The sequence below is a fragment of the Hippocampus comes genome, unplaced genomic scaffold (assembly GCF_001891065.2).
Source record: "Hippocampus comes isolate QL1 unplaced genomic scaffold, H_comes_QL1_v1.1 scaffold83, whole genome shotgun sequence".
Lineage (NCBI taxonomy): Eukaryota > Metazoa > Chordata > Actinopteri > Syngnathiformes > Syngnathidae > Hippocampus > Hippocampus comes.
This window is the reverse complement of record NW_017805281.1, coordinates 149,030-164,829: the sequence shown is the minus strand read 5'-3', so window position 1 is coordinate 164,829 and position 15,800 is coordinate 149,030. Positions and strand designations below refer to the sequence as shown.

Sequence of the window (15,800 nt, the reverse complement as noted above, 5' to 3'; positions counted from 1 at the left end):
CAATGATGCACACACACGCACAGGTGGCCATCTTTTTTTTTTTATAACATCACAGCCTCAAAATGGAAAGAGCAAAGAGTGAAGTCTTTGGGCTTGGACATGGCTGACTGAGGTTGGCGATACCGCGAGCGCTTTTTCATTAACAGTCAGCTTGGATTTCCACTCCATCCTTCATGAATGACGCTGCAAAAAGTTTGGGCGATCGGGCTTTGGCGTTAAATGGCAGCATGAACCTAAAATGCGCTTTAAATGCCTTTTCGTGACACCTCCAGTCTGTTGTAAACGACTGATGACACCCAGCTCAGTGACCGCTTTCGTTTTAGAAGATCTTGCTTAGCTATGAGATCAATACATCTATCTGAAATAAATCTGATATTGTTTCTTGTAACGCAGATAATTTATTGCTTGTTAAAAAAAGAGGACGAGGGCCTTAGATAAAAATTATCGCCTATTATAATTAAAACGATAGTGAATAAAAATATCTTATTTTTCAAAATCGTTCAGCGCTAGCAAATAATTTTATCAAGTGAAATGTTCTTTCAACAAATTACTTCTGCGCTGTTTGATTGGAATCCAAAGAAATCAGACCTTTCCGAAAAAAAAGCTCTGCAGCACACTTGAATTGGGTGCGCCTTAAATACAGTATTTTCTGTGCGCATTTGAATTTACACGTATGAATGTTTTTTAAAAAAAAGTGAAGTAAATAAATGTGTAAAAAAATAAACGTAATTAGTGGGGCATACTTTAAAATGTAATCCCAGGAGATTAATTTGTAACTTTGTCGAATTCATTTTAGATATGTTCCCCTAAAGCCCGATATCTCAAACTTTTTGTGAGCATATCTACTGTATATAGATGCCTTTGTTGGATACACGCAGACACTTTGGCAAGAGGGCCTCCCCTCCTTTGACGGAGCGCCGATGTGTTCCGTAGGCATGTGAAGACTAAGAGCAACAATACAGCACTTTTTTGTTGTTGTTGTTCTGTTTGGAAATTATAGCTTCAAACTTGACTTACCTGACATTTGTAGTCTTTAAAACATATTCTGTCCCATTTTCAATCACACATGCATGAAGCATAGGTGAGGGAGGGGTGGGGGTTATATGCTGGAGGGATGTGAGTGGGGTGGGGGTGGGGGCTTATTTACATTGTACAGCTAGCACACCCTTTGAAACAGTCTGCAAACAGTTTATAAATGGCTGTGTTCCATTCAGTTATTCCCTGAACTCGGCGGAGGGGGATTTAGACACAGGTGATGACAGCTGCTTGTCTGGCAAAGGAGAGTAAGAGGACAAATGGAGGGAATGTGGAGGGGGAGGTCGGTGGGGGACCCAGAGAGGTCCAAGTTGGCACTTCCTGTTAGGGGGTTTGGCTCTCTGAGGAAGAAGGAGGAGGAAAAAGAAGAGAAGATCCCCTTTCACAGTTGAGCTTCACGATAAGAAGCTTGTTTGCTTGCGCGCGGGCGCCATTGTCGTGCTGCGTTTCGGGCGGCCTCGCAGTCGTCGTATGTTTGAGATTCCTGAGCTCAGCCCAAACCCAAAGATCTCTTTTTTTTTTTTTTTAAACCCCTCGCCCATCCAGTCCAGTCGTCCATGCATATCATGAATAATTCATATCGATAACACAAAGCTTTTAATTAGGCTCAACTTTAGTGTTGTTGTATTTTCTTGGACAATCCAAAGCAGCTTTTTTTTTTTTTAAATGGGCATGACATCCAGTACAATTAATGTCTTGTTCTACCCGTCATAAGGCTGCCACCATGGCAGCAGATAGGACAGTACCGTGTGACCAGTAAACCAGAAAACAACCCCCAAAAATCTCTTTGGAAGGCAGAGCGTGTAAGAGGGTGGTCTGCAGCTCCACACTCTTTAGTTTGTTGGTGGGTTTGGGGAGTGGCGGGTCTGGGAAATCCTAATTGGGTGGATCAATTGTTGTCGTAGTGGTGGTTGCGGTGTGGGGGTGCTATTGCACTCGGAGGAGGACAACAGGTAGTCAATTGGTATTGGATGTAAGGCAGTTTGGTGTTTTGCAGAGCCCACTTACACGTCTCCACCCCCCCCCCACCTTGACCCAAGATCAGCGCAAAAAAAAAAAGAAAGAAAAAGAAAAAAGCACAAGCCAAAGAAAAAGAATCACAAGCCCTCCAAATAGACCATTCGAGTGAAGTGTAAAACTGTTTTTCTCTCACGCGCGCTCTCGCTCTCAATATATATATATATATATGTATTTATATATATTTATATGTATAGTAAAATCTGTAGGATTTTATTCATCTTGTGATGTCACAATAGAAATCTAGGGATTCTTCCTGTGGAGATGATAAATAATTCCCTAGAAACAACAGTACCGTCAGTAGGGCTCCGTTCATCCAGTCACTTTGGGGGGAAGAGGACAAAAACAAAACAAAACAAAAAAAATAAACAACCCAAAACGTCTCATCTTCACGTTTTGTCTTTTTCAATGAGATTGGATGAACATTTACAAAGTGTTCCGAGTCGGTGTGATTTGTCTCTGTTCCCCCCTGCATCTCCTTTCTCATTTTCTGTCTCTCTCAACGTGTTCCTCACGAAAACATTTCCACCTTGCATCCGTTGACCAAAAGGAACGATTCCCTTGACCCCCCACCCACTTTTTTTGTTTTTTCGCATGACCCCTCCCCAAGAAAAGACGGGTCTCCGTTCCAGTGTGTAATGGATGGCGTTGAGAAATTCATGCAGGGGGTGCACAGTCACAGTAATCAATGGTGATAAGACTTTGTTTTTGTTTTCCATTTAGAGAGTAACAGAATGATGACACTAAAACTTTATATGAAACATTGTTGTAAAAAGAGGTGCGGGGGAGGGGCGGTGGTGGTGGTGGGGGCATTTAGGCATGGCGGGTGCTTTGGGAGAGGGGGACTCTGCGGCGATGCAAGATGGTGGTGGTGGCGCGATGGTGGGTGGCGAGCTCAGAGCTTCTCCGGGGAAGGGATCCAGATGTACGGGCCGGACTGCTCCTCGATGATCAACTTGATTTTGTTGTAGATTTCCTCTAGCGAGTCGCCCTGGACGATAGCTACCCATGCGCGCACAAACACGCGCCGCACAGTTATGGTTGGTCCAATGGAAGTCAAAGAGCGAGAGCGGACGGACCCTTACCTGTGAAAAACTCTCCAAAGTCTTGCTCCAGCTTGACGGCCTTGTCGAAGACTTTGTTGGCCTGCTCGTACGTCTGCCGTTTGTTCATTTCCCTGCGGGGGGTGCGCGGGGACGTTATAGCAAAGTTAGGTGGGATGTTGGGCGTCGGCCGGCCCTGTTGCGTCGACTCGGAGCGGACCACTTACATAAGGGCTTCGATGGATTTTGGTTTAATAAAGATGGCGATCGGGTAAAGTTGTGCTTGCTGCAGTCGTTTGATGGCATTGCCCGACACGTCCAGGATGCAGTGCTTCCCCTGTGGAAGATGACACACACACACACACACACACACACACAGTATTACCGGTGACGACAAAGAGGAGCGTACTCGCACAAATACGTTTGCGGCGGTGCCCGTTTTACGTACCCGTTCAGCCACAGTTCTGACAGACAGGATGCTGGTCCCGTAAAGGTTCTCGTTGAACTGTCCCGCCTCGATGAACTTATTGTCTTGGATGTCTTTCTCCATTTGCTCGCGCGAGCCCACAAAGTGGTAGTCCTGACCGTCCATCTCGTTCTCTCGCCTCGGACGAGTCGTGTCTGGCGGGGAGAAAGTCAGCCGGGCTTCGTTTGGAACTTTTGTGCGGGTTCATCGTGCGTGTGTGCTGTCAACTCACGGGGTACGCAGGAGCCAAACTTGTGAGGGAACTCGGAGATGAGGTCGTCATTGACGCGGTCCTTCATGGGGCCCAGGATGATCACGGGTCTTGTGTAGTGGACTGAGGTTGACGCAAAAGCAACACAAACGTCAACGGCTCATTGACAGAAGCTTCAAAGTTGTCCGGCCCCAAGACAATTACATCTTGCGTATTGAAGCAGAACCAGAATCATCTTTATTAGCCAAGCAAGCAGTTTGAAGCACCCACCACACAACTTTTGTCTTCGAAAGGTCTGCTAGCTTAATGCTAACAGATAAGGTGAACTGTTCATGGGCTAACAAAACTAACATTGGTGATGTAATTTTCAACCTTGAAGCGAGCTGGATCCTCTCCGAAAAACAACATATTAGGGTCGCTTAGTTGGGATCGTCTTCCGTGTCTCATTGTTACATCGCAAGTATATCGGAATGTATTATACAATCCCATCCAAAGCACTCAACCTATCTAGATACGATAAAAAGAAATCAACTATCTGACCCTTTGAGTGGTACAGAATAAGAATGGATTTTTTGATGGAACACATTTATGGAAAAATAATAATAATGATCATGATAAATAGAGCCTACTGACATGCTGCAATGAAGCAGAGGTGGGGGTTGATGATGATGATGTTGATTTGAATTGTACTCATTGTTCGCCCCGAGTAACGTAATTGATGCAATCAACAAAAAAGAGACCGTTTTAACAACACTCCAAGAAAAAAATACTCACTTTCTTGTCGGATGACTGGCTCATAGGAGAGTATTGTGTCTTCCTGTCCCTCTGCGATAAAATGAAAAACACAAATCGAGTCATCAGATGGCCGCTAACACCCCGCTGGCGCGCCAACATGTTTCGATTCCTCGTGGCGCGAATGGTGCACTCTGTTGTTTCGCTACTCTCTGTCCTTTTCGTTGCAAAAACGCCGACTCAAACGTGCAGGCTCCATTTTGTGGCAGGCTCCGAGCCCACCCGCAACATTTTGCAAAACCAAGCGGAGAGGAGACGAAACAGGGCGCAAGGCGACTCACTTGAACTGCTCTCGCTGTCGCTCGTGTTGGACGTCAGGCATTCTGAAAAGGGAGGAGAGCAAAGGTTGCAGATTAGCCGATGTGGGGGGGAGGGGCGATTTCAGCGTCCATTGTCACGTCAGATCAATTTCAAGGCACGTGGTTGATGGTCGTAATCTTAGTCCAGTGTTTCCCAACCTTTGACCCGGGGCATATTTGATTTAAGGGTGCGGGGGGTGGTGACCTAAATGAAAATGTCACAATAAGTACATGCTTATCAAAATAATGATCGTCTCGTTTTAATTATCGGACTTCCTCAGGGTGACATGCGGGACTACTTGGCAGAGCGCACAACTATTACCATTCTAACAGGTCCCGATGAATCGGAAACAGCTGATAAAAAGCAAACTAAGTCGCTCACCAATTGATATTTATGGCAGTTTTTATGGGGGGCTCCATACAGTGGATATAAAAAGTCTACCCCCGACCCCTTTCAATGCTTGATTTGGTCATTTAAGAAGAAAAGCCCAAGGAAAAAAAAAAAAAAATTAAAATGCATCCCCTGTTAAAGTGACCTATAACTTGTCTAACTAAATCACAGGTGTCAAACTCAAGGCCAGGGGGCCAGATCTGGCCCGCCACATCATTTTATGTGACCCGCGAAAGCAAATCAAAGATGTCAACTTTCACGATGCTTGCTAAAATCTCGACCAAAATTTCAAATTCTCATTTGTCATAAATAAGAGTGATACTTTAAGAATTTTCTTGTGACCAAAGCCCTCAGGACAGTAACTTAAACAATAGATGGATAAACTGTTATTCTTGATTTCTTTATATGGTTTCAGTCATAACGGCCTTCCAGGGGATGCTGTAACTAAAATCTGGCCCGTGACAAAAATGAGTTTGACACTCTTGAACTTAAATGATGAGATGTGGTTGCACAAGTCTGCACATCCTTTTGCGATGAGGACGTGGCGGTTTTCAAATGTAAGCAATCACATTCAAACTCACGTGAATGGGGAGTCAGTAAACACCCGCCATCACTTAATGTGCCGCTGATTAACCTTTCGTAAAGTTCCGATGTTCTAGGAGGCTTTCCCTAATGTTGTCATGTTGCAGATGAGTTTGTAATAACAGTGTTTTGGCATCATCGTTTTGAATATTATCGGGTCGCGGGGGCAGCAGCTTTAGCAGGGAAGCCCACTCTTCCCTCTCCCCAGCCACTTCTTCCAGCTCTTCCCGGGGAATCCCACAGCGTTCCCAGGCCAGCTGGGAGACATAGTCTCTCCAGCGTGTCCGTACTGGGTCGTCCCCGGGGCCTCCTGCGGGTAGGACATGCCTGGAACACCTCCCCAGGGAGGCGTCCAGGAGGCTTCCTAATCAAATGCCCGAGCCACCTCATCTGGCTCCTCCATCAGTACGATTTAAATACTGTGGGCGTCAGGTACACAAGTCATTCATTGCAGGATTTTCCCCTTTCACCGACATAGAAGACGAACAACGATCCATTACTTGTCGTAAATAAATACTTTTTCAGTCCAATTCAGTGAAATCTTATGATTTCTCCACAGCCCGGTGGTTGGGAATCACTCTTCTAAGCTAACCAGAAAAGGAAGAAAAAAAAAAGTGGTCAGACAGAAAGCAGAAGTCGTGCTGCGCGTGGCAGCCATCCAAGTGTCAATAACGGGGAAGCGGTTTTCAGTGTGGGCAATCGGAAATCAAGCGTTTCCTGCCAAATGAGATGCAATCATACCCCAAACACCGTCGCCTCGTGCTACACGTCATCACGTCGGGGGCGGTCCAAAGAAAACAGGGAGTGTGGTACTCCACTGACTGCTGGAGAGAGACAGCAGCCGGCACTTTGTTATGCCCGCGTTGCCGTAGCAACAGCCTGCTCCAATAACAGGGATACCAGTGAGCGCGTCACCTTTTTTGACACAACTCCCGTTGTCGTTAACCGACAGCCATTGTCACTCACAAGTGCAAACTGTTTATTCAGTGGACTTACCAAGGCTCTCTGGAAAAAAGTATTGGGACACGCTGATGATTGTTTGTATTTAAGGTCCAGAAAGACTTTGTCAGGGTGCACATATTCAAATGCTAAATTTGAGGATCCCCTCTTTGCAACCAAAGGCCTGATGAGCAGAGATCTCTAACAGGTAATCGCTAGTGATTATCTTCTTGGACAGGGTGTGTTCAAGTGATTGTTATCTGCAAAGAAAACGGGGCAAGCCGACAAACGGAACTGTCCTCTGAAACACCATAAACAGAAGACCGGCACCCGAGTTCGCTGACCACCAACCAGTTAGAATTACTGTCGACGTTATGCTAACATTTCCGTTTGGCTATCAAATGCCAGCGACATGCAGAACAATCAAAAGCTCTTCCACTAGATGGCAGAAGAAACAATGAACCCGCATCCAGCCGTCACCATTCACACAAGTGAGAAAAAAAAAAAGTTCTGTGTCCAACTAGACAGGTCAGCATTTCACACTGCGTTAGTACATTTGGAAGTGAAGTGAGACTCGCTTATCTTTGTTTCAATAAAGGTTGGAAAAGACTCAAGTCCGTCAACTACAAATCCTCCCACTTGGAGGCTCTGCTGGCACTTTGGTGTCCCAATACCTTTGCCCGTTTAACCTGAATCCATATCAAGAGTGCATGTACAGTGAGAATTTGGTTTGCCACCATGACACAGCCCCCCACCCCACCCCCCCCTTGCTCGACCGGTGCTCAGGGGACAACCACAACACTTACTCAAACTCTTTGATCCATAAAAGTCATCGCTTAACCCCGGGAAGTCCTAGATGTCCCGACAGGTGAGAGCAGAGAACAAAGACAAGAGAAGACAGCAGACAGGAAGAAGAAGAGGTTAGTGATAGTCGGGGCAGAGAGGAGGAGGAGGAGTGCTCTGTGTGCATGTGCGGTAATGAGGCGGGAGGAAAAAAAAAAATCACTTTGAAATCCATGTGTACATCAGTGCTTTGTGACATTCTTGCCCTGGTTCAAGTCGTGCAGCGGCCCAGTTGTTAGGAAGTGTGTTTGTGCGGCCGACAACAACACACACAAGCATGCATGCATGCGACGCGCACACATACGCACAGCCACCTACTCCTCTTGGAGGGCACCGGAGAGGCGGTCACATGTGGCAGAGGTGCAAGGTAAGTTAATCGGAGTCACTCTCAAGTCTTAAACTTCACATTCCACGTTACTGTGGCAAAAATCAAGCACGTCTGGTCAACACTGAATTTTAAGCTAGTGGAGTCAAGTCATACAATCTTGCTCGGTCGGTCACAACAAAAATTTCCTACGCTAGCCACTTTGCACTCAGTCGTGTACGATACAACACTCCATTGTGTATATTGTTATTGTGACGTGCGTGTTTTTGGCTTAGCCCTGTTGCTAGGCTAACGTAGCATACGAGACTGAAGACGTTGCTTTTTTATCTATCATCCTTGCGTCTCACTTTCCTGGCATACTGAACCTAAATGACTATCATTCCCACTTTTACTCTAAATTAACATCTGGATTAATCTCAGGTTGATCGGTCAGGCCTGGAAAACTGGGCACAGAGAGGACGTGCTCAAGAGGCGACTCATATATATAATAAAACCACTTTTTTGCACCCGAGACCAGATGCGTAGAAAATCACGAGCCTTTCAAATATATACAGGCAAGATTTGTTCAGTCATGTCGGTCAAGTCAAAGTCAAGTCGGCTCTTTCCCAAGTTTTAGCCAAGCAAGTAGCAAGTCCAAAAATTGTGCCCCTCTGCCTACACGTAGCGCGCGGCCCACCACTGCCGCATGAGAGCAACGCGTCCGTGGAGGTGAGCGAAAGGAAGGAAGGAAGGATAACGGATGGACAGACAGAACTTAAAGTGTGAAAAGAGGAAAAGATAGGATGAAAGCGATGAGACCCTCCCCCCTTTCCCTCCCTCCCCGTTTGTGTGACGCAGCTGGTACTCACGTTCAGACTCCACCAACTCCTGCACAATATTCTCCTTGCTCTTGTAAAACGGGAACTTTCGCGACAGGTTGAAGCTTTTTTTGCGCTTTACTTTGACCGGCTGCTTTGTCCACGAGGGAGGCGTGGAGGGAGGAAGGGAGGCAGGGAGGGGGAGATGAGAGGGCAAATGCACACACACATACACACAGATAAAAAAAAAAACAAAACAGAATGGATTTCAATGACTGTACTCAACACGCATGCAAAACAATAAAATGGAATGTACGGCAAACATCAAATCATAATGAAATGAGAAGCAGGTCATGGATGAATATGAACACAAATGGCTAGCTTCTGTTTCGAAAACACTGTTTGTCGTTACAATACACACGATCTAACACGCTTCCTCATATAATGGCCGGCCGGCCGGCGGCGTAGTCGAAAGCCGTTTGAACATGTACAGTTTTTGCTATCCTTGATATCCAGCTTTAAGGTCAACTTGTACGTTCTGTGGGTTTTAGATTTCTTTTGTCCAAGCAAATGTTCGTTTCCGCCCCAGTAAAGAAAAACTAAAGAAATGTCTGAACATAAGAAATGTAAAACGTGTACACTCTTTACCCTCACTCGTAGGACAATTCATTGAACTAGTAGAACGACTGTTTTGAATGACTGTTAACCAGTAGTTTTGTGACGACCGCCACTTGTCGGGGACTGTTCAACTCAACTATTGATAAAGATCCAACAAAATGAGTTCAGAATTGAACCTTGCTAACAAACTGCTGTGTAACACTAGTAACTAGTACTCGTACAAGTTTTGCCCTGTAATTTACTAGCAAGATCTGCATACCAGTAGGACAAAAATTCACTCATAGGAGAAGAAAATGTTACCAACGGGACAAAACCCTTCTACTAGTCCTGTCTAGTCATTTGACTAGTGTGGAGAATTTCCTGAACGAGTAAGGACAAAGAGCGTTCAAGTCCATGGACCTGAACCCTTTCATGCACCTCGTAACCTGAAAAGCCGTCCATTGTGGTCGCCGCTGTCCCTGAAAGGGTTAAGATGGACATTGGGGATTTGGAATCGTTGCTCACTTGGCTTGCTAATGTATTGATACATTTTGGGGGGAAAATATTTACCAATGATACTGATGTATTACAATTCAGGTCAAGTAGCATTTATCGTTTAAGATGGATTGATAAGATTCTCTCTCTTTTTTTTTTTTTTTTTTTTAAAGAGCTGCAGCAGTAATGCTATTCGACACAACCATGAGCATCGATGGGCTCGCAGAGCTTTCTGCGTCTGTGGTGCAGCTTTTCGTATTATTTTGTCGCTTTATTTACGCCCCATCGGTTCTGCGAACACTCGTTACGCCCAGCAACACCTTAAAGAGATTAGCGACCGGCACCCGATATCGACAGGGAGACCGGCGTGACGAGTCTGTCTCTTTCCAAGGTCAATGTATCGAGGGAGCTTACGGCGCGCTCGAAGTCCTGATACGTTTATTAAAAACACGTCAGTCTACGGGCATGATGTAATATTTATTCATTTGAGCTTTCATTTGGGTGAGCACTGATTAGATCAGTTGGAAAACAACCTTTGCAGAGCCAAGATGCTAATTTTCCATGACAAAATTCAAACTGTTAATCGGTAAACAAAAATATTTTTTTAAAAAGTATAACTACTGTACTGAAATAATAATTTTGTCTCCCCTCTGTTTAGTTGCAAATATACTGTAATGCCCTTCAAAATGATGTCATTGCATTATTTTTGCTCAAACATAATCACTATATCAGTGGCATTAAAAAAAAAAAACCTGGCGCCCACTTGCCTTGAGGCCATTATTTGAGGAAGCGCGGTACATACATACTCACCGAGTGCAAAATGTTTTTGGTGTAGCGTGTGACTGGCGTGTGTCGTGTGGTTGTATTGTGGCAACATGACGGCTCCTCGTGTGGGCTTTCCTAGCGTTCCCACGCGGCTCCTCCGCTCCACTTACCCTGTTGGACTCAATCATGCCTGTCCGGGCGTGGAACTTGACTGTTTTTAACCTGGCCCGCTCCTTCTTCTCCACTCTGGACAGAATAGGTTGAAGAAAGTCTTGCTGTCAAGCAGCATTGAGAGCACAAAGCTGTGACCAAGTCTTCTTTTACCACTCAAAGAAAATTGACAGAATCAAAAGATTTGCTGTCTAAACAAGACACAGGAAAGCTGATTCACACGTTCCTGTTCAGATTAGACTAGTGTGTGTTGGTTGTGTGTGTGTGTGTGCTTTTTTTTCTCTCCCCTTTTTCTTTTTTGCACTCACCAGGCCAGGCCCCGCCTTTTTGAAGTAGACACTCCAGGTCACAGACGCTAGAGTAGAAAGTGAGGCTTGCACCCGCAAGTGTACAAATAGCTACAGCTCACGCGGACATTGTGTTTACTGATACAAAATAAATGTAGATCCGATTACTCGATTAATCAACGGGATAATCAGTAGAAGATTTCTTCTGTAGGATCGCCACTCAACAGATGCTTTGCTTTTTACAACAGAAGCTCAAAGGTACCTTTTCTTGCTGGGAATGACCCCGATCTGCTCGCTCTCCCCGTGAGGTGTCACCAGCCTGGCCTGCCACCACTCGTCATCGGAAGCGTTGATCACGTGGAGGATGTCGCCGTAAGAGAAGCTCAGCCCTTGGCTGGGCAGGCAGCTGTCCCTCGTCCGGTCGTAGTCGAATAAAGCTCTGCAAAGAGAAAGACAAAAAAGAAGGCTTCAGTTTTTGGTGTTTTGGTCCTAAATTGGCAGATGGGGTATGCACAGCATTAATGTGGGCTATAATCTGGTTCAGATGTTGTCTGACTGAGATTTTTTTTTTTACCACAACCGCTTGTTTGTTGGTTGTGGTGGATGCTCAAATCACAAGTCCTATGAAGTCAGCAATAGGGATTTGTAACAAGCCCAAGTACTATACTGGCCCAGATGCCGAATTTTTAAAAACTGAAATATCAATTAGCTCCACCCTGAACGGTTTTTCTAACGGTCTTGGAGAAATTACTCAAATTAATTTTCCGATTACTTTAGGCTGCATGAGGGTTATAATGTTAGGGCGAAACACAATCAAGTGAAGCAAACATAGAAAATGTGCATTTCACCTCACAGACGGGCTTTTATGTTACAGCATACAAGTTTTTGTTTCGAAATAATTGTTTGTATGATGTTCCACAGGGTAACAGTGATTTGTTCCAATTACTTATTTTTCTGTAACCTGCTTTCTTTCTTTTAAAATTAATTTCATTGTAGTTGCAAGCTATGTATGTTTGTGCGCCCGCGCGCGCACACACACACACACACACACACACACACACACCAAACAATGGCACTGCATGCTTTGCATTGGCACGGCCTCAAGTCTCCGCTCTCTGTGTTGTCAGTCTAAACGTGTCATCATCATGTTACAAGACTGCACATTCTTCATACCTGCTTTGCAGGTCCAACTCAACTGGATCAACTACAAGATTTTCCATTGCAATCCCAATTTATTTACAAAGCACATTTAAAAACAGCAGGGTTGACTGGAATGCTGTTCAATTCATTTCAAACTGGGAATGCACTAATACCACTTTTTAAGAGAGTAACTTTCAGTGCTTGTCGATACCAAGTACCGATACTTGCTAATGTCATTACATTTTACAATGTAGTGATGAAAACGCAATCCATTACTATGTAGGCTGTAGCACAAGCACTGTCATCAGTTACGTGGCGTCACAGATTGAACAAGTCATGTCTGGTGGATATGCACAAAGAAGAATTATAAGACGGTTTCTGGAGGATACGTCAAATGATCAAACAATACAAAGACACGGACGGGCAGCTGGAATGCTACTTTATTACATCCCCAAGCCACTTTGGTTCTTGCAAACCCCACCTTCCCTGCTGCTTCCACTTTCTCCGCGGGCCGACGAGTGGTAAGGCGACTCGTGGCTGGACTGCTTTGTTGCGTTTCGCCCCCGCTTCAAAGCTCACCTTGCAGGATCAACGCCTCCACATTCCTGAGGCAGGGCCAGCGGGACATGCATCGGCTGGATAGTGAGACGGCTTTTACAACATTGCTGCGCTCTTAGTAAGCCGCGCAGGCTAGGCCCTACTTGCCTCTCATAAGAGCCCGGATACAAAGACGAATCCAACGCAATCCAGCCTTGTATGTAGTGGGCCAGTGTTGAGTGCAGGGGGGGGGCGACTCAAATAACTTGGGCGTAGTGGAGTTACGCCACACAGCGCTTTCACTTTGATCACCTTGATTCTGGCGTGACTCACCGGTTCCACCGCCTCTGTTTGCCGTTGTATTATGACAGTAACCAGTGTCAGTCTACAATGTGATGTCATAATCTATGCGGCCTTGAAAGGGAGGAGAAGCAACGCCTTTTGAGTAGGAAAAAAAAAATAAAAGAATATCCATGAACGTCACATAACCGAAACCGGAAAGCAGGTGAGCTGGGGAGTTTGCTATGCAAGGCCAAGGGCACTTCGAAATCAATTTCAGTCGACAACAGAGGTCTATAGAATGTCAAAATGATGCGACAAGCAGCCACCATCTTTATGGAATGTTCTAAAAAACACAGAATGAGCACTTCAAATGCCTCTGAAACCCTCAACAACTAAAAAATTCGTGAAAAAAAATGGACTGGATAAGTGCATGACCTATTCTATTGCTCACTGCTCTTCTCACCAAATTTTCCATTTGCGCTAGTTTAGTAAAGTTTTTAGGGGAATTGTCGGCATTTGAAACATCTCAGTAATTTCAGTCTGCATTCAATTGATTGCTGTCACAAACTAAGCCTTTAAGAATCGGTTTTTCTGCCAACTCTGCTTTTGCTGTAGTTTAGTGTCAACCAATGATTGTGGTCGACATAACCGAGTTGGTTGATTTTTTTTCCCGAAATTGTTTTCAATGAAACTTGCATTCATTTACTTCGTTCTAATTCCACAAAGTCACTATCAATCAGAATACCCTGTTGAGACCAGTGGGGGCACATAGAGAAAATGTTTCTCCCGAGTTCCCCTTTAAGGTTTAAACCATGAATATTTCGGCAATTCTGAACATTTTAGAGGGCATGAAGTGCTTGCAGGTTGTTTTTTTTTTTTTTGCACTTTGTTTTTGTCCCCTTTGAATGTCAGGGTTTGCTCTAAAACATACCAACAACAAGTAAACCCATAAAATGACTTGTATGCATCTTCATAAAAGGACTTTCGAAAGTATTGCTTTGTTGACTGTAAAACGCTTGTGGCTGGATCGCCTCAAGTCGGGGACGGCGGAGCCTCTTTTCACCGCCACTCTAATCCACACGCGTGTACTGTGGAAGTGCCTTACACAAGCTTGGACTGGCTTTCCAGCACACTCTTGTGGAATGTTCTTGTTAGAGAGGTGTTGTTCCCAAAACATGCAACGGCTCAGTCGCTCATCAAGCGATTATTTTTAACTGGGAGGTGGGGGACAGTGGCATTGCGGGGCTTCCATTTTGACCAGAGTGACTTTCACTGGCTGCTATTGAATTCAAGTATTTAATATTTAAGTAGAGCGGGGGTTATCATTACATTGATTTACTTGATTTAAGTAGTCTTTTGAGTAACCTTACACACGCTGTGTGTCCATTTGGGTTTTGAGAAGAAATCTTAACACATGCCCATTTGCCACCAAACAACTCCCTCAACCTGATCGATTTGAACCCATCTAAAAGTCCAAACATTTTCAGGTATGAAGGGAGATCCAGCACAAATATTTTGTTTTACAAATACTTCAGTATATTTCATTTGTACCTGCGGCTAAAAAGTGAAGCGTGGAGAGTCTTTGTTGCCGCAATGTACAATTACAGTTAATGAATAGGACGACAATTGCCAATAGCATCTCAAATATCCACACGCTCTCCTTTATTTCTTGTCCATTTGTTCCTTTTGTGTGATGCGTCACAGACATATCAGTGCTTTTCATTGGTCCAAAGCTAAAATTGGGAGAAGCAATCAGTTTCTGTTTTATTATACAGTATATGTAGAGGAATGCCATTTGGGTTAAAAATGATGGATGACTGAATTATTTGCTAGTTTATTTTGCAGACCCCAAACTACACCTCACACCCCCCCGCCCCAGTTTCAGGACCACTGAAGTGGAGACTGTGCTCATTGACTACCATGTCCTGGAGAGAATGGAAAATACTTTTGGCCCATTTCATAGTTGGCATTTGGTGGTTGACTTTATTTGTAGGCAAGAATGAAGTAAGAGGCTTCACCATTTAATCCTTGCCGGGCAACAGTGTATCTGCTTTTGACATCATGTGATTCCCCCAACCCCACCCCCCCATCGCCCAAGTTTCCAACAGGCCAGCCGCGGTTCATTAATGCGAGATTAGTCTTATTTTGTATTTAGCCGAAGTTGAGAGTGCATCCTTCATCTTACCTGACGTAGAGGGAGCGTTTCTCGCTGGTGCGCAGGGAGCCGGATCCTGAGCTCATGCTGCTGTTCATCATCTGCTCCCTCAGGTCGTGGATTTTGGACTCAAAGCGGCTGTACTCTGTGGTGGGGTTGGGGGGGGGGCAAAAAAGTTTAAAAAAAGTTGACAAATGTAGCCAAAATTCACCTGCAAGAAGCTACTCCAACATGAGGTTGTTTTGTTCTTTTTTCATTTTGACAGGATATTAACAACGTGTTGCACGTAATACAACCAAAGTACAAAGATTGTACACCAAGACTAAACTGTCCATAGCTGTGAATGTGAAGGATTAACTGAATGACTGGCGACCAGTCTAGGGTGTAAACCTCTTCTCACCCAAAGTCAGATGGGATAGGCTCCGGTTATCCACAGCCGCTAATGACGACAATGGCTATAGAAAATGGATGGATAGCATTCAGAAAAAAAGTGGTTGTGATAATCAGGTGTAATATAAAGGGGCTATAAATTCTGTGTTTTGTGGGTGGTTTCAATGGGAAAAGCGTCTCAGGATGGAGTCGAAAATGAATAAAAGAAAATTGAATGAAACCTCGCATTGATTAATGAGCC

General features: G+C 44.7%; 1 protein-coding gene across 13 annotated transcripts in view; it reads right to left on the bottom strand.

Moving 5' to 3' along the window:
* Window positions 1-32: 32 nt before the first annotated feature.
* dlg3 (discs, large homolog 3 (Drosophila)) overlaps window positions 33-15,800 on the bottom strand; it is an 89,545-nt gene continuing 73,777 nt past the window's right edge. For 8 of the 13 annotated variants that reach the window (XM_019871224.1, XM_019871225.1, XM_019871221.1 and 5 more), the window contains 11 exons: window positions 15,200-15,314; window positions 11,318-11,494; window positions 10,768-10,843; window positions 8,792-8,894; window positions 4,846-4,887; window positions 4,547-4,597; window positions 3,794-3,895; window positions 3,544-3,716; window positions 3,323-3,432; window positions 3,138-3,229; window positions 33-3,054 (listed from right to left, as the gene is read on the bottom strand). In XM_019871224.1, the coding sequence (XP_019726783.1) occupies window positions 2,948-3,054; window positions 3,138-3,229; window positions 3,323-3,432; window positions 3,544-3,716; window positions 3,794-3,895; window positions 4,547-4,597; window positions 4,846-4,887; window positions 8,792-8,894; window positions 10,768-10,843; window positions 11,318-11,494; window positions 15,200-15,314 (1,148 nt within the window). In that variant the 3' untranslated portion in view covers window positions 33-2,947. Of the gene's footprint in view, window positions 3,055-3,137; window positions 3,230-3,322; window positions 3,433-3,543; window positions 3,717-3,793; window positions 3,896-4,546; window positions 4,598-4,845; window positions 4,888-7,581; window positions 7,628-8,791; window positions 8,895-10,767; window positions 10,844-11,317; window positions 11,495-15,199; window positions 15,315-15,800 lie in introns of all 13 variants that reach the window. The other 5 variants (XM_019871227.1, XM_019871232.1, XM_019871233.1 and 2 more) reach the window with 2 other exon arrangements.